General features: G+C 37.8%; 2 protein-coding genes across 2 annotated transcripts in view; both read right to left on the bottom strand.

The window, feature by feature from the left end:
• camsap3 (calmodulin regulated spectrin-associated protein family, member 3) overlaps positions 1-7,436 on the bottom strand; it is a 23,708-nt gene extending 16,272 nt beyond the window's left edge. The window contains exons 1-2 of the mRNA XM_079252222.1: positions 6,985-7,436; positions 682-944 (exon numbers count right to left, since the gene is read on the bottom strand). Coding sequence (XP_079108348.1) covers positions 682-944; positions 6,985-7,117 — 396 coding nt within the window. The 5' untranslated portion in view covers positions 7,118-7,436. The remainder of the gene's footprint in view (positions 1-681; positions 945-6,984) is intronic.
• A 789-nt stretch (positions 7,437-8,225) lies between these two features.
• On the bottom strand, positions 8,226-17,576 carry xab2 (XPA binding protein 2). Its single transcript, XM_079253567.1, has 19 exons — positions 17,438-17,576; positions 16,960-17,108; positions 15,438-15,561; positions 15,122-15,319; positions 14,758-14,892; positions 14,494-14,658; positions 14,231-14,375; positions 13,991-14,142; positions 13,769-13,888; positions 13,340-13,471; positions 11,906-12,037; positions 11,661-11,774; positions 11,012-11,174; positions 10,707-10,897; positions 10,471-10,593; positions 10,201-10,372; positions 9,768-9,894; positions 9,573-9,682; positions 8,226-9,463 (listed from the first exon to the last, which is right to left on the bottom strand). Exons 1-19 carry the CDS (start codon positions 17,471-17,473, stop codon positions 9,402-9,404), a joined length of 2,550 nt encoding a protein of 849 aa, XP_079109693.1. The 5' UTR covers positions 17,474-17,576; the 3' UTR covers positions 8,226-9,401.
• Between the last annotated feature and the right edge of the window lie 1,842 nt (positions 17,577-19,418).

Here is a 19,418-nt window from a genome sequence, read left to right as displayed (position 1 = left end):
CTTTTTCTGATTTTAATATTTCTATATCAATAAAAATTAGTAATGTGTATGTTTTCGTGCTAAAGAAGAAGTCAGTGCTTTCTTGTGTTAGAGGAAGCACAGACACAGTCAACTTTTGTCAAAGGACTTTGAGGATAAACCTGTTTCTCTTGATTTAACTCACTCAGCCAGCTCGGTGTATTCCCTCAACACCGCATCTAAAGTTTCACCTGAACTGTTCAGCTATTGTTCTGATCTGGACCATCTTTTGTATACACTCCCTCTCACACCCTGAAAGTAAAGTAGTCGTGCCCTTGTCCTCGCAGCTGGAACCACTCATCCTCTAAGATCAGCTGGGGAAGCTTTTGGGGCTGGGGGAAGGGCTGTATGAGTGGGGGTCTTTTGATGTCCTTTAATCCCTAGAATCAAAGCATAAGCATGCTCCTATATCAGCAAATGAATTAACTTGACCTGCTCTGCTTCTCTACAGACCCTCACAGAGCAAAGAATCTGCGTCCAAAGGAGAAGACATTCACTACTTTTGGGTGATGGATAAATATAAAGCAAAATAGAAAAATGATCAAACATTTCAAGCGGCCACCACCTACAAAACACACCACTCTTCTGCAGTGGAATCATCAACTTCATGCTGTTCCCAAAACTCAAAAAGCTGTCAGCTCTGATACTAGTATCATACGTTACCATTTTGATGGGTTTATGTCGAAGGTCTGCATCAGTTACTGTCACCTCCTGGTCTTTGGCGATGATGCCTCTTTGAGTGAGGAGTTGCAGCAGGGTGACATTGTCTTTGGGGTGAGCTTCAGCTCCAGTTCCCCCCAGTAACAGGCCGTAAGTACGACAGTAGAGCTCTGAAGACTGCAGGAGCCGTATGAGAGGAGGTTTAAGATGCTCTTGTTCATACTGGTCACAGTAGAAAGGGTCACGCAGCTCTGCAGGGACATTTTCTATCAAAAGGGAAGAAAAAAAAAAAGTATTATTACCATTTATTACTTTATGTTATAGTTAGAAAGACCAAAAGACACAAAATTATTAATCAAAAGATAAGGAGTTTTTTTTCTACATTTGTTCCACAAGAAAGGCAGTAAACAGCAACAATTAAGAGTGAGCCATGAGAGAACTGCTTATTCTTCTGATTAATAGAAATGGAATAAAATAAAAACAACCCTTTAGATCATTTAAGTAAAAGAGGACAACTTCTACAAACAGGATAATTCATTTTAGCATCTCAAAAGTCCACTAAGGGTAAACTGTCATAATTCTCTGACCAATAAATCAAAATATCAATGAACAGACTTTAAAAAGCAGTGTAAGGTAAGGCAGCAAATGTCTGAGTAGGAAAACTATTGTAAAAAAGAACATTTAACAAATGTCTCTTCACTCTGGCTTAATCAACCAGTCAAAAAACAGTGAAATTAACAAACCACCCTCCATGGTAACTGGTAAGGCAACCTGCCCTCTACCCAGTTCAGTAGCAGATTAATACATCTGCTGTATAACATGCATAAAATCATACAAGCGAGGAGAGTACGGCAAGCATTATGGTCAGTGGGGCATGATGAGATCAGAAGTAGGCCTCTGGAGATTGTAAGATGCTCTGGAACTCATTTATCACTGGTTTTTTTTCCTTTTTTTAATACGATCCTAATTAGTTTTTAACCAACATCCTGAGACAATGTACAGTTGAGTTTTAGTGTCTGCAATGTAAAAGCAAATCAAACTTCAATTCTGTTACAACTTAAAGAAAGTTTACTAACAGAACATACACCAATATTAATGGCTAGATTAAGATGGTACATTTTCTTTACACATGGCCAACATTATCCACATTTTACACACCCACTTCAAAACTGGTTTTTCAGCATCCAGACAAAACCAGCAGCAAGCCACGTGCAAACATACACAAAGCAGGTTTCAAAAGCATATAGATGATAAACTGCAATGTTTTACCTTTAGAGTAACGTGTGTTTATGAGAGCCTGACAGTACAGCTTACTGAGAAACAAAGGGGTTATCACAAGGGTGGTGTCACTACACGGTTATATCATTATGCAGTCGTGTAATGGCTCACATGACATCACCACCAAAAACAGTCTGTGTTGGGCAATGTCCTGTTCTCTGTCTATCACTCCATGACTGTAGGTGTCAGTCAATATTTTCAGCTGGAATGCTGACATCAGCTCAGTCATAAAATTGTTTAGTTTCAGTATCTATTATTAAAAAAAAGTTTCATAATAATGTGTTTGAAAAAAGAAGAAACATTTTCTCCCAAAGGCAAAGCAGAATGCAAATCCCGTAACAGAGTTAGATGAGGGAGCTCGATATGAGCCTGATTTCCCTATGAGACTGTCTTGCTATGAAAGATAACTTTAATTTCACATGGTAGAAACAACCTGGGTGAAAATGTTGGGGGTGAATCCACACACAGGGTTCTAAAAGGTGGCAAAGAAAAAAAGTGGCTGACATAATGACACTAATACACCTCAAGAAAACTATTTAGATTCAAAACATGTGCTTGTATGTTTGCATGAACTGGAGCAACAACCTTCCTGTCACTTTCACAGGTCATGGAGTCAGTGTTTTATCTGCTGCTTTGAGTAAGGAGGCAAAAGTCAAAAGTGCGCAAAGTTTATGAACTTGGTATCATATTATCATGGTGGGTGAACTAGGAGCTTGCTATTTCAGTAAACATACTGGCAGTTTACAACCTACTGATTACATTTTGACCAATGGGCTTTTACCATAGCACATGCACAAGCTCTTAGCTATAGCATATTCAGAATTCCTAAACATGGGGGGAAAATAGCCTGGGTCGATATAAAAATAACATTTATTCAATTAAAATAAGCCAGACTTTTAAAAGTGTTGTGGAGTTGATACAGCATACCATTACAACTGTGATCGGCTGCACTGTTTTAGTTGCTATCTATCCTGACATGCACTGTTTCATAACTGGACGCATGTGTTCTGTTTATTGACTGATTGAGCTAGCGAGGTGGTCATATTGTAATATCACAAGTCTCATAGGAATCAGTCAATGCAACACATGCTCAAATAAAGACTATGTTTAAAAACTTTTAGCCAGGTCTTAGGAGGAAAGGGGCTCAACTAAAACCCACCGCCCAACCATCTTCACTTTGCAATAATGAGAAACAATCAGTATTGGATATCATGTTTTCCCAGTATCAGCATCTACTGAGCAGCTCTCTCTGATGCCACGTTACACAGTGAAAACTTTCAGGAACTCCAGTCCATGTTAAATCATTTATTAGAGCACAGATATGCAGAAGTGTGCAGGATAAGCATCACAGCAGGAAGCTCAAATAACAAGACTCCCTTGCACATGTCACCACATCAAGTGGTTGCATGCCCATCACAAAAACACTGAAATGACAGTTTTCCTTAACAAAATCCAGATGTGTTTTGATAAGTCTACAAACTGTATTTCTACTTTTAAAATTGCTTTACAACATCCTCATCATGTGGTTAAAAGGATCAAAGATGTGATTATCCACACGTATTTTTAGAACAAAGCAGGTACTGTTTGGTTGCCCCAAAACCTAGCAATACCGAGAGGGGCAATGGCAGCATCCAGCTCGCCACGAGACCACCAGTTAAACACAAATGCTAACAAAAATAATAAACATCTCTAAGAAAAAAAAACAACAAACTGTTGTTGTCTATTGGAATCTACTTTCCTCTGTTTTATTCATCTCTTTTTGGGGGTAAACAATGCACACTTGCTGTCATTAAACGTTACAGCAGACAAGTGTCTGTGTGTGTGCGTGTGTGTTATGACTTTACTATGTATTCAAGAATTGTAATAAAAACTGAAAAGGAACTAATTTCAAGCTTCTTCTACAGCATTAGTTAACATGACTTCATTCATGTGGTGAGTTGCTATAATGCTGTCCACAGTGCATCAATAACTGGACGAGGATCTGCTGTTATGTTTTCAGAATGAAAAGCCCCACTCAGAGCACTACACATGAAGGGTTTACCATCTTCATGTAAACTCACAGGTCCACTTACCATAAACATACAATCCCTGACAGCATGTGCATCCTGTAACATTAACACAGGCGCCACTCGGGACTGCAGCAGTGTAGCTTTAAATTGCATTAAAGGGTCAGTGCACACAGAAAAATCTCCAATAGTCAACATGTGATTACATTATGGGGGCTTTAGAGGTAAAAAGCACAACACTCGAGGAAGGCCAGGTACCATCCTTAAATTCGACACTCCAAACCAGATCTGCGTGTACTACTTTGACTTGCAGTGAGGTGTGGCAGGTGTCTTTTCTTACAGTCAAGTGTAAAATGACATATTATATTTTTCTAACATTGTTTTCTTTTCTGTGAGGCACTATGACTAGTAGTTGTGCTTTAGAAGTGCTATATAAATAAAGACATTGTTTAAGTACTTACAAACATTTAAACACTTTTCTACTTAGCAACTGTGCAACAAGGTTTGCCTCAAAGTACACAAACAGGTATTTGAACTTTTTGTGTCAACATTAGGAACCAGGAAACATCCTCTTCAGGTCCTTGTCCCTTGTTAACACTACAATTAGCATGACTGGGAAAAGGTTCTAAGCTGTGCTAACAGTATTTGCGTATGATGCCACAGAAACTCTAGTAAAGTGTACAGGAAAAGCGGTGTACCTGCAGTATGGGTAAAAGCAGATTTGGTTTAGCAAAAGTTACATTTTTCATAGATCGGCAACAGGAAGACTCACAGCTTACCTTAGTAGTGAGAATCATGGTGGAAAAATTAAGGATGTGAGTATACATTATCCTGTTGAGCTTGTTGGTTTTTAAAGCCAGCCTCTCCCCACAGTAAACTGGTAAATCTACAGTTTCATTCCATTGTAATAGCACACACTAGTTTGAGTCACCCTCAGATGATCTGTCAACTTCAAAAGGCTGACTGTAAATTAAATATTGTGCTTAACCACTTACTCTTTGCCTTGTATTTAAAATATATAAAACAAAATGCACATGACATTAAAAAAGATCATTATGGGTCATTATCCACTTTCTGTTATATAGGAATAGATCTGCATTTCTTTGCCTAAAGGAGAAATAGAATTAGTCACTGCAGCTCAATGCACTCTTTGCAGAAAATTACAAGGGAGATGTATTATATTCCCAACTCCTTTGCTTTGGCGTGGGAATAAATGGTTACTGCAGGTAGTTGTAATAAAAATAAGACTAATTTAAATGGAGTCTACATTCAGAACAATAGCTTAAGTTGTTGGAAATGTTTTTTCTTCTTCATGTTAATATGCATTTCACTTCAATGCAAACCCAAAGGAAGACTGCATGACTAAACATGGATTCATGTTAGTGTTGCTTATTAGACTGGAGAGTGTTTTCTAAGAATTTTAGTATTTCATGCCATCCATTGTCTCCTTAAAAAGACCTTAACATTCCTCTGAATTAGGGCGACTCAGTCATACAAGGACTGCAGCCCTTTTTCAATGTATCTCTGATCCAACACCGCTGACTCAAATTGATAAGTCATTGTGCAGAACTTCATAGGCTGTTGGATCCATTCAGGTGTGTCAGAGCAAAGATGCATTACAAAGCCAGCAGGACCAAACTGAGTAGCTCTGCTTTCAGTCAACTGGGGCCTGAGCTGTGCACAATGCAATCTATATTTGTGCGACTGTGAATTGCAAAACATTTTTTAGAAAAGCATCTATTGTCAGTGGGCTGATTGATCTTGAAGGGGTGGAGACCAGCTGACCCAGTCAGACGTGTGCTGGGCTATACTTTGTACAGCTGAGTTTCTGGGAAGGGAATTTATGATGTCATTCTGAATGAAACTATCAGCAAGGGCAACAAGTCTATTAAGACTAAACTGATGGCAGGGTTGTCATCATATCAAACTGTAGCTTGGCATCCAGTGACTTTGACCATAGGGTGTGGCTGAAGTGCTACACACAGCACAAACAGGTTGGAGGAGCATGCCGGGTTGATCCCAGGGCCTGACAGGGATTGTGTAAACATCTCGTTAAAGTAAAATATATCTCACCTCACAACCTTCACAAGCTAAACTGAGTAATGTTTGGTTTCATGAATGTCCTCCGTTATAGTCAGCATGTATAAAATAAATTTTAATACAGTTACCTATCCTCAGACTGCTTAAAATTCAACTTAAGCGGAAAAGGGTATGTTATTTAGGCTTTCTCCTACGAGACTATTTTGGTGTCTCCTTTGAGAGATCTAATCTTTCCCAGTAAGTGTTCCAAAACAAAAGGAACATGTTATCACCCCGGGGTCAAAGCTGTTGGAATTAAAGAAACTCAACCAAAAGGATGTCCTGTGATACCTGGGCTGCACGCAAAAACACGATCTATTCTAGTTTTTGTGTGGTTTTGCAATCATGAATTTGAATTTCTCTTGAATTTTGCTGATGAAGGATATTGGAGGAAAACGCATGATTAAGGTAGAGCCTCGGATCACAATGAGCCACTGCATGCTTTCTATCGAGATTAAAACACAATACTGTATGCACTATGTGAAAGAAAGAAAGGGAAAAGCGGTGTTCCCAGTTGAGCTAGTGGGGGTTGTCATCGGCACAGAGGAAGCCTTTTCCATGTCCGTGTGGCCTGTCTGAAAACATACCCTGCAGCCTGTCATTTCAGACCCTGCGACTGGAAATTAAGACAAAAACTGGTTTGCGTGATAAATGAGGCCTACGAGAGGAGGCCCGTTTCTCTGACACACATACCCCCAGAGTGAGAACAAATGACATGTGTCACAGTCGAAAAGATGCATACAGTGCATGCGTCCTCTTTTCACATGCGGCTCTTTGTGCTAAAAAAAAAAAATCGCTGAACTAGACAAACAATGCAGTTTGCAACACACATGTGCTTCCAGCTAAAATAATATAAACATACTGTGGGCATCAAAGGGATTTTTGTACTCATAAAAGTCTCCAAATGTTTATTTAACTCACCGGGCCTACAGTGAAAACCTACCTGCACTGCCGTAGGACTTCGCTAACAGCCATCCGACACTTGCGCATATTTTTGATTTAGTGCAGTCATACACATCCAATGGCTTTAAGTCTGGGACCACGAAAGTCTTCTTCATAGTAGGGGAATCCACCATAGCGAGTCTGTAAAAAACTGGAAGCGGTGCTGGCAATATATATATGACACAAGTCAATTTTTTTTAAAAAAGGGAGAAATATCAGGCAATCATTCTTTTTGTAGACTATTCCACACGACCGCCGGGGTTGGGAATACGGATGTGGTTTATGGTTTTCCTCGGGAAATATCCGCCCTGTGTTTGCCTCCAAGCCAGCTAATGTCCTCTTCGACGTTGGTTTTGGAAACAAAATATCCTTCTAATTATACCATGTAATCAAATGAAGCCCCGACCCGCCGGGCTGGTACCGAAAACCGGACTATTCCCCTCGTTTTTGCCCTTCTTCGTCCGCATTGCTGTGTTGTCAGTTCTCTGTACGTAGCTCCGCTTTAGTCCTTTCGATGAGTGACTTCCAGGTGCTCCACACTGGCATCGCTCTCTCATCCTAACATCCAATAGAAATTGACTTTGGACAATCGGGGCGGGACTTCAGTATGAACGCAGACAGCAGGTAGAGGTGTGGTGTGACGTGACTTTTGCTACAGGTGCATCAGTCATACAGGTGAATGCCTAAGGGCCCAGCTTTTTGACAGGTTCAGTCAAATAGTTAGAAGCGAAAACGGCATATTTAAGTGTCAAGTATAGCCGTAAAATACAACTTTATTTTTTTATATAGCGGAATATGTATAGTTATTCATTCCTGTGTGTAAAAAAAGATTGATTAGGCTACATCTCGATGTGTTCAGTATATTCAAAATACGGAATAAATCACAATATATTCATGTCTTAAAGTAGCAGCATTGTTGTGCGTAGTGGGTGAGATTGGATAAAGATCCACAGGTTTATTTCAAATTCATTTGCACCCTTGAGTTTATGTAGTTTACCATATGAGAACTAATGTACCCATCACACCCTGCCATTAAAACTATCCAGCAAGACTGACTTCATACAAACACGTGATGTGAATTATGGTTGACTTTTATTCTCTATTTTCCGTCTACATGCAAAATAGGTGTCACCTGCAGATTTCTTTATACATATTTTAGGGTAAGTGGCAGTACACACAAAATGACTGCTGCCAAATGAAAGAATGATGTAAGGCAAGGAGGAAATCAAGGTTTACTTGGCTCTCATTATCATGACCAAATAGTTTCTTTCCAGTTATTGGATTTACATTTATAACTCTCAAAAAACACCTCATCACATGATGCATCAAATTGAAAGAACTCTCCAAGAGCAACACACAGTAACTTTCGTAAGACGATTACCTTTCAGCCATTTTAATCTAATTATGAAAGAAACTATTATTCTCTGTATTTCTCCCCCCGGTGTTCAATTTGACATGCAAGATGTTGTAGTAATAAAAGAAAATATACATCACACTATTTTAATCTATATTTAAAACAAAATAAAGACTTTCATTAGAAGTTTACTTTAAAAAAAAAGATCATTCTTGTGACTTTTATTCAGAAGCAGTATCATCATAAGTAAACAAAGTGAAGACAGTTTCAATGATTATGAAGCATCTGCTGGTGTATTCTCAAATAGTGGCAGGGTTATGGGTCAGTTTGTAGAACTAACTGTCAAACACGATGATCAGTGAGCAAACATCCTCGTAATTATTACAAAACCAGCTGGTAGGGTTTTTTTTCCACCAAATTTTCTCATAAACAATTGTTATTCAACCACTAAAATTCATTGTACTTGTAACATATGGCTGCAACTTGAACTCAACATATGGAAAATAACATTTGCCTAGAGGTTATATAATATCTGAAACGCTTATTGTTCAAGCCAACCACTTACTTGTGAAACTTAAGCCAAAAACATGAGGCTTGAACGGTTAAGTCCACTTTGAAATGAATGCTCCCTGCTGAAGAAACCAAGCTCCACCCCGATGGGTTTTGTAAGGCAGAGCTTCTTGTCAAAGAAAGGCCTCAACATTTCAAGTGCTTAAAAACATTTTTTGCATTTGACTGTTTCATAGAAAGTTGCTGCAAAACAAATTAAACTACATCACACTGAAGTTCTTGTACATTTGTATTTCAGACTTAAAACAAAAATGTTTGACAGAACAGATACTTTGAGCTGGAAACTTGAGAAAGACTGACACCATGTGGCCAAAACATGGATGTACTTTTCACTGAACTACAAAAATTTATACAGATTTTTTTTTTTCTTGCTCTTTATATCATTCTAAAAATGAGGTTACAACAAAACATTCATTCAGATTTAAAGACGCATCTACTGAAAGTTGAAAAGAGAAATCAAAAGCCTGCATTTGAGCATAATTTTGAGCAATGTTTCAATCATCTTTAAGACCGCCAAAGACGGCCGTCGGGACACTCTTTTGCTCGAGCTGAACCTCTGTGAAGATCAAGAAAATAATACAATTATTGCCTTGAATCCAGAATACATGTTTGCACAATTATTTAAGCAAATTATTTGTCCTAATTCTATTATCTTTTATACTCACCCTCAGGTCCTTGGTCTTCATCATCATCTTCCTCATCATCATCTATGTTTATTTCATCAGGATTGGCTTGCTTAGAAAGCTCAGCCAACTGAATGCGAGAAGTGTCACTCCTGCAGGGTAATAAGGACTGATCTATGAAGCCATCCTTTTCATTATGTAATGTTTGAAGCAAATAAATAATGATGATTAACAAACCTGACAAAAAGAATCTTCTCCTTGAGTTTGGGTTTGTCTGCCTCAGCCTCTGCAGCAAGCTGCTGCGCTTTCTGTTCCAACATCTTCATGTCGTCGAGTCCCATCTGACCTGGAGCAAGATCTGAAACTGGCATGGGATCATAAGACTGTTACAGCAGCAGCAACTGTCACAAAATTTATATCAGCATTTATTCTGTTATCGCTGGCTATCATGCTTTATACTGGACTATACCCATGTCATATCCCTTACTGCCCACTGGCATCACAGTCCAACTTTTTATTACCACCAGCATGGCAAAGGTTAAGGAAAAGATTAAAATATTGCTAAAACAAATATATTCAACAATTCACATCAAAACACTGTAGGTAAAGCCAAAAAGATATGCCTTCTTGATGTTAAGGCAACGTTCCCTGTTAAGCAAAGTCCTCTCACCAGTTCCTGTGGAGCTTGTTGTAGCCTTCAGCATCTGAGAAGACATGAAATTGACCTGGGTGTTGTAGGTAGCCTGGACACTGCGTTTGATCCTCAGCATTTCTCGAATTGTGTCCTCGTTTCCATGGCGGATCTCGAATTCTTTCCAGGTCTGCCAGAAAGTAGCTGTCACCTAAAAGATCAAATTCATAAATACATGAAAATACATGATTAAATGAGTTCACATTTTTTGTATCATTTTGTTAAAAAACAAACCAGGAACTTTCTTACCCTTGGATCACAGATCTGAGAACAGTAGGAGTAGATGGCCCTGGCTCGATCAATCTCACCCAGTTTACTTTCCATGTCAGCAAAGCGTAGACACATGTCCCTGGCATGCTCATCAGGAAGGACCTGGATGAATATAAATGAATGAACATAATGAATGCTTTACCCATTTTAGAACTGAAAAAAAAAGATTAATAATGTATTTTTGTAAAAGTAAACAAACACAAATGCTGCCATACCTCAATGGCTTTCTGATAAATGGCTCTCGTATACGTGACGCCATAAATTTCAGCTGCTCTTTTGATGTAGATATTGAACATATGATGTCTCTCTTCTGTTTCCACTGCCTGTGTTGCTCTTTCATAGACGGCCATGGCGTGCCGTGCTAAGCCATACTCTTCCTCTAGTTTGGCATACAATAGATAAATGGCTAAAAGGAAAAACAAAGTGTTTCAATGCATTTTGTAGCTTCAAAAACAGGGGAAAAAAAACCCAGATTGAAATATACAAAAGTTGTTGATAAAATTCTATCAAAGCTGTTTACTTTTTGCAAACTTGGCAGGGCAACCATCCAGGGCTTGTTCAAATAAATCTCTGGCTCTCTCCAGCTTTTTACCCCCATAACGATCAATGAACTTGGTGAGGTAAGTGTTCCAGATGTCATAAACATTTGGCCACCTAAAAAGAGCGATACCTCGCTCATATGTCTGAAAAGATATTAACAGACATTAAACAACAATTTATAGAATATAATGTCAAATTCACCATTTCACACAGAAGTGAGATCTTTAAATGTGGGCTAACTTCATTAGCAGGAGGGTAGCTGCCTGATACATTAATACAGTCATTAAAAAAAAATCCAATAGCATAAATCATATTTAAAAACATAAATTGAACCTTGATCAAATTTATCATAGTAAAATATGCTTAAGACAGTGTAATGAATATCTGCTGTCTTCTAACACCAAAATTTCTTACTTTACTTTGATTTTGTGAAATTACTGATACTTTTACTCGTGTGTTACTTCAACAAATTCAGACTGTACTAACTTGGTTATTATACATAACCTGAAAAGACATTTTACTTTAGACTTTATATTGGAGTAAGATAAACACTGACTCCAGCTTTAATGTACACAGCATATTCTGTTTTGTTCTACTTTATGTGATAAGAACAAGTGGAATGTCATTACTTTAAAGCTTTCCTCAAAGTAGTTGTGCTCTTCAAGGAACATGGCGTAATTGATGATGATCTGTGGAGTGGCGATGCGAAGATCAATGATGCGGTCATATACTGCTTTTGTAGACTGCAGGGAAAAAAATGAATAAGGATGATCATTCAAACTAAACAACATACTTGATCTGAGTTTACTTGTCATTTAGTTATGCAAACTGTACATATTTGATCATCATTATATTTAACATGTACTAAACATACCTGGAAAGTACCAAGACTTTCCTCCAAATCTGCCAGCATAGACCAGACCTTCAAGGACTTGTAGACTCTGTTTTGAACTGGCTCAGATGCATCAAAGTACTCTGCTTTCTTGGATGGGATGGCTGTAGCTTTCTATGACAAATAATTAACATATGAATGCATGTACAATTGTATCTACAACATGTGAAGTAACTCAACACATTCAGTAAAAAGCAATTTCATAGATTTCCCTAGGTTTGCTATATTGTTGCATGTTCTCAGCCCAGCCACTAGATGCTCCCAAACATCTACTGTAAAGAAGCAACCATGTACTCCTTGCCTGTCTGTCAATATGCGACTTGGATTTTAATCTCGACAGCATATTTAAGAATTTCTCGATTCTCTACAAGGCTCAGTAGGAGAAGCAGAGTTGCCAAAGACTCTATGAAGACAAATCCAAACATCTCTTACAGCAGTTCTTTGACACGTGATGTACTGCAGAGCATGAAGCCTTGCACCACGCTGTAAAGGGAGTTCAACATTAAGAGTGTACTACCTTAGGTACCTCACAATCTGCTTACAACACAGGGTGCTATGATTCAATTACTAAACGATTATGAGGATTTTTAACGCATTTCCCCCCCCCATTCAGGGTTTTTTTTTCCACTTCACTCTGTAGACACATTTATACTACTTTATACTTTATTTTTCCACAGACTCTGGAGGAAAAATAAACATATTAGCAGTAGTTAGGAACAAAAACTACTGGCTCTTTTCTCCAGCTCTGAACTATGCTGGGGAAGCATGAGGTGTTGTTGCATGTTTGTAGTTTTATTATATTTTATTTTGGCTTTACACAGGCCTCATCCATTCTCATTTCCATAAAAACCTACATGTTTCCACAAAACACTACCTTTTACACCCGATGAGTACAGCTCACGCTCAGTAACTGTTGTTTAGACATTAGCAGCCACCTTCTTGGTATCTCTGTTGTTTACCGTTTGCTGCCCAAACACTTGAAGTTTCAGGGCAGCAAACATGACTTTCATGTTACTGACACACTTTGCAGCTGTGTTCCTTTCATCTCATTCTTGTAAAAATATAATAGTTTTTTAACATGTTTCCCTAACTGAATCAGCACATGTCCCATTGCGATGTGCAAGTATCAAATCGGTTCGTCCCTATTAAACATAACTTCTGACTAACATATGACAGGTATCAAACAGAGCTAGATGACAGATGTCATATTCAAACAAATTGCTATAAAACAACAGCTCTTAAAGATGCTTGAAATCTTTCACTGCTGTTGTCCTGCCTATCCATTGCTCTCTATTTCTGTCTCTTCCTCACTCTCTTCCATTGTGTCCTTCATAGGACAGGTGCCTATGTTGTTTTAATAAATAGAAACTAGAGATGCTGCTAGAATGATTAAAATATATGATACAAGTGTGTTACCCTTAGTATGCGTAGTGCCTGTTCATAGTTCTCATGGCGAAGCTCCATCTCACCATATTCACACCAAACAGCAGCAAGGTCATCCACCTGCTTGTAGTTCACCTTGGTAGCCTTCTCAAAGATTGTCCTGGCCTAAAAGCAGTGAATACAGGACAACCCAAAGAATTACAAAATAAATAAGTAAATAAATCTGATCTGAAATTAAAAAGCTACCACCCCTAGGATCCACTGATCAGCCAGCCGTTAGGTGCGAGACTGTTTCACTGTCATAAATGACACAGTGGAAAACGTGCATTTAGAGGAAAGCTGGTGAAACAGGGTGCTGGGTGGAAAGCCCGACGCACCCGCTCTGCAGCACTTCCACAACACATCCGCATTCAGTGGATCCCCTGGGTTATAATCCTCAAAGAAAAATCTTTATTAACTTACATCATCTAACTGCTCATTGTCCTCATAGAATTTAGCAAAGGACACCCATAGCGAGTGAGGCTTTCCAGTGGCCTTCATTGGATCCACAGTCTGCACTGCCTCTGTGTATGTGTTGATGATCTGCACCGAAGGATTTGAGTACGCATAGGTTAGTAATGAGTTACATTAAGGCCGTTTTACCAGTGTTTTTTTTATTTAAGTGCACACAAGCACTAAGCTCACCTGCCGTGGATTCCCCTCATACAGCTTTACTCGCTTGTGCCACTCATGAACATTGTGTGGGTTCTGTCTCAGTAGAACACTGTTCAGCAGAAGGGGCCGCCGGGCTATAAGCTGCTCAAAGCGTGCCAGTCTCAGCTCCAAGTCTATATCATCTGTGAATAGAACGGCAAAGAGTGAAATATGTGTAACAAGATGGGTGTCAGCAAGGTGTATAACCAGTGTGAAAGAATGAACACAAACCTTCCTCTTCTTGCCCCATCTCTGCAGTCGTTTCCATCTTAGCAGCAATCATGCTTTCCTCAAACTGGGCATAACTATCAAACACCTGTGTGAAATCCCGTACTGTTACCACTGTGAGGATGGCCTCCTCATACACATCACGTGCCTGAGAAAAGAAAGGTTAACTAATATCAACATAAAGCAGACAAATATTTTGTACAAGCATCTTTCCATCAGTTAAGTGATCTATGCATAAAACTGAAGACATTTAAAAGCAGACACACTTTCTCAAAGTGGCCACTCCTGATGTAATAGTCAGCCAAAGAGCACCAAAGTTTTCCAAGTTGATCTGTGAAGCGTGTGAGACCTCCTCGTATGATGGCTCCAACATTTAAAGAGGTCACCTTATCGGGATTCTGGGAAATCAGGTCGCATAGCTCATGCCACAGCTGAACAAAAACATACATGGTTAAGATCAATCAATATTTATGTAGAGCTTATATGAAACACTTTATATGGAAGTACTTGACATCAGATTCAAGTCTTACTTGATAGTTAGACTTGCCCTCTTTGGACACAAAACTTTCATCATTGACGATAGCTGCTAGTCGTACAGCTGCTTCATCCAAGCGTCCAACAGATCGCAAGTAGTCTATGTATTCCTCAGCATTCTCTGGAGAAAGCTACAAGGTATAACAAGATGAAATTTTGGTGTACGTTGAGGTAATATGTAAGTTCAATTCCAAAAGCATAAGCCATTGACAAATTAACATTCCATTATTAACATTATTGTTAGGAATGTAAGGAGATGTTTACTTTTTTTTTTTTTGAATGTCCTTAATCAACATCAAGATCCATGACATCCTGAATGCCAGCTGTGGTATAGATCTAGGTAATCATTTATGTTCTTACCTTAAGGTACCTGCGATACACCCGGATGGCTGTTTCAGGGAGAGGCAGGTTGTGGACAAAGCGGAGATACAAAGGCCAGATTCGTGGGTGCTGAGTTACAGGAAGAGCTCTGAGTGCACGATCAAATGTTCGCCGACTTCTTGTGATTTTGCACTGAGACACAAGGAACTGGCAGTAATCAAGCCATATTCTAGGCATCTAGTTAAAGGAGAGAAGTTTAGGTTAGTTTCAAGTACCTAGTCCACAGTGCACTCTATAGTGCGTAATAAAATGTAGTTATTTACTGTAAATTTGCTCTATATTGAGTCAGTAGTACTTTATGCATGAACACCAGTGCCCTCTCATGACAATTGTTGACTTCCTCGTAGGTTGGTTCAGTTATACATTTTCCTTTGACTTGCTTTCGTCTCTCCCTCAGATAATTGTACCACAATTTATAGCTGTAAACACAGATGAAATTGTTACTGAAATTTCAACAAGCACAGGGAAAAGATTAGCTCTTGCATAAGGTCTGTCCATATGGATGTATGTAGTCTTTTCTTTTACTTAGCATAAAAGTACTAGCTACACTTCAAGCAAAGTTAATGAATTGTAAACACCCCAGCTTAAATAAAAAAAAATCAAAATATTGAAAATATTGTGGCATATCCAGGAGCCTTTGGTATAAGACTAGACTTTTCATTCTGAGAAGGGCCACAGTCACAGAATTTAAAAAGAACCTTTGTAAAAATAAAAAAAAAAACAAAAAAAAAAAAACATAAGATGTATAAAGGTATTTGCAGGCCTGATCCTGCATTTATTTCCTTTACAAATCTCAATAAATAGGAAACTGATTACAACTGTATGAGGCAACAATCCTATCTTGGCTCCTCCCATAAATGACTAAAATAAAGAGTATAATCCTAGCACGTGTTGTACAATCAGCAATGTGAAACCCTGCTGCAAAGAGGAACTTCTTTGTGATTAAACTACTCATCACAAAGGAACAAGAGAAATGTATATACTGTAATGGTAGAGTCAACCTGCTGTGAGAGCCAGCTCAGAGAAACAGAGTTGGTGATGTTAACTGCTCTAGATAATCTGAATTGATCATGTCCCAGCTATAACCAGTTATAAAGTAGGATCAATAAATCTGTGGATATCTGACTACAGTGTCTTCTGCAGTCAAAGAAAAGGTTTGTTTTTAAAAAAAGGTGTCATTATGCTTATTTAAACATAATTAAGAGCGATCAGTTTAACAGCACATTATCCATAGGATTATTTATACTGACATTTTTAGCCTGCATTCATCCACTTGTCAGAGGGTTTTCAACACTGGAGAGACAGATTTGTCCACCTCACCCTCTGTGCAACTGTGGAGTCTTAACATGCCATAATAAGTCTATGTCATATGATCTAAGGTAATGTACAGTTTGCTTATGATTGTGATGGCGGTATAGTCAGAAGAAATGGCAACTGTGGTGAATTAATGTCAGTAGCTTTTCACTCTGCAAAATAAGTGTCATGACGAAATTTACATTTGTCTTAAATGCTAAAATATTATTACATTGAAGAATTATTTTCTTTCTTAAATAAATTAGTATCTCTAAATGACCTAAGTAATAATTTATTATCTTTAAAAATCATAAATTCACAAAAACAGAGGTTAGGGAGGAGAGGCAAATGTTATTTTTGGAGATGAACAGATTTAACTGGTCTACTGGTGTACTTAACTTTTTCATTTTTTTTTTTTTTTAACCTTCTGGCAGTTTACACATGTGGTCTGATGTTAATAAACGATAAAGCTTCAGGTATTCATAGTTCAATCTCCAGACAAGGTAACTTCCCATGTGACTCACCTGCCAGGCAACTCCTTCAGGGCTCGCTCATATATCATATTAAGAGTGGATTTAGATCCATTCTGTTTAAATTCAATGTACCGCATCCAACACTTTACTGAGTACGGATTCCTGATAATCTCCTCCTCGTAAGGCAGATCATCGTCCTCCTGATGAGAAAGACGTACAGAAAACACATTCGTTGACGTTTACAACAATGGCTAACATTTTAGCGCGATAATGCAGCGTTAGTGGAACAATTACTTTTCAATCAATATCTTACGTTTTCAACACAACTGTATCAGGATGGCAATGGATTAAAACAATAACGTGAAATAAATTGGGTTTGGATGTATGTATATAACCAAGTTTCAAAGACTGGAAATCATAACTTCAACTGCGTTGTCTTGGCTAGCAGTATGAAAAAAGTTAACACTAGCTAGCTAACAGTTACAATAAAGCACTATTAAATGTCAATAATCGTAGAATTGTAACTTACAAAGATAACATCAGTTTTTCCGCTTAAGGTGGGCATGTCTTCCTGAAGAACTATACAGTCTGAGCAATAAGTAATACAAAATTAAACAAGCTAAACTAGCTTGAACATTTCGAGCGTGTCGTTCACTGTAGGACTTCCGGTGACTTCGACAAAGTTTACGCATGCGCAATGTAAAAGAACTACAAATAGGATAATATTTGTAGTTCGTCAGTGTAAGTAAGCTCTGCTTGGTTTGGCGCAAGCCTTTTAAATTTTTCATTTTACTGTAAATCGTTGATACATTTTCTCTTGTAAATAGTTTCACCTCTTGACACATTAACTTTTCTTTTTCTTCACGGAGGAAATACTACACGCGATGCACGCTCCTGTGTACACTGGCTGGCACAACTTGTGTGCCAAAACGATGTCTTATTACTGTCAATACAGTTGGTATTTGAAAAACTATTTACATAAGTTTGAAGCAGCATTTGTTAGTTTCTTTCCCCAGTGGTAACAAGTACACATTTAACAACAAGCATAACACATGAGAAACAAAAAAAAATTTTAAGCCTCTCAAACAATATGACTCTTAACATACCTAAATTTCTCTGTTTAGTTAAAGTTATTCCAAATATAAAGAATTCCTAGTAAACCCACAAAAACATCATGCTGTAATGAGAGATAGTCAAAATAATTTTAGATAAGTGGGCGTCAAGGCTGCACAACTGTTTATGTTTTCTTTTCTTTTTTTGAAAGGTTGATTTGAGTGTATATGTTTTATTTCTAAATGTTTGTTCAGATCTTTGATATACCTCAGTCATTTCATCAACTGTAAGTGGAACTAAAGAAACAAGCTGCTAAACCTTGTATTAATAATGAATGCATTGTGCAAATCATTATTAATCTCTAAACAGCTTTTGGGCAATCTTTAGATATTTTTCAAGATTAAGAAGATCATTTTGTTTTGGATTTGTGCCAGAAATGTATCAAAACCAGACACACATAGTTTTTCAAGGACTGTCAGTCCCCAAAACAGCAACAACATCCTTAGAATCAAATCTAGCATGAGTATAAAGATCTTTGATATCCAAGGGAGCCTTATTATAGAGCTTATCTCAGCCTGGTTGGCAAATGTTCTATCCCTTTTAAGGCAAGGTGTAATACCACTTGAACTTTATGGAAAGGGCCTTACATTTAGTTTTATTAGAGGAACACGAGATGTGCCAGTGCTTTGCAACCATATACCAGCACCCCTTGGAGACTTCTCCAAAGTAAATATCCATTCTTGGCTATGTACATGTTTAATTGCATGGGTAAGAAGAAACAACTTCCTTTACAAAGTGATCAAATCTTTTTTTCAGAAATTAAATGTCTTCGGGTGAATTATTTCGTGGACCAAATTAAAAGTTTCAAATCTACATATACTTTGCACAGCATCTATTTTGGGACATAGTTTGAACGTTATCATCACACTAGTGTTTTATGACCAGAAGTCCAAAGCTTCATCATGAAACATGTTTCATGAGATTATTTATACTAAACAGCGTATATGCTCTTAACTAGTAGGTGTTTATAGAGGATCTTAAGTTACTTTGCCTTATCTAAATATTATTCAGGATTTTCATAAAAAGAAGAAGGCCATAAAACTTAGTTTTACTGCAAAATATTTTAAATGTGAGCAACCTCTGATACTTAATATAGATGACATTTGACTTTATTTTACTAAGGGCAATGCATTTATGGGTTCAAAAGAGGAGGTCAAGAGACAACTTCCTTCATTTGTATTTATCAAACCATTCCTATTAACATTTAATAAACTGCATCACTCATAAGATATGATATATAAAATGTGCATGGACCTATGCAATGATGAAGTTTGAAGCTTTTATTTTAAATACTGCTTATAATTATAATCATTATCTCACTAAAACTTTGGTCCATAACTGCTTGAATATTTATTAATGTTATAGATTTACAGTGCAAGTATTTCTTTTAACAGATA

Source organism: Telmatherina bonti, assembly GCF_933228915.1.
Source record: "Telmatherina bonti genome assembly, chromosome: 14".
In the NCBI taxonomy this organism is placed as follows: Eukaryota; Metazoa; Chordata; class Actinopteri; order Atheriniformes; family Telmatherinidae; genus Telmatherina; species Telmatherina bonti.
The sequence above is the reverse complement of the archived record's forward strand: the minus strand, read 5'-3'. Positions and strand labels throughout refer to the sequence as shown.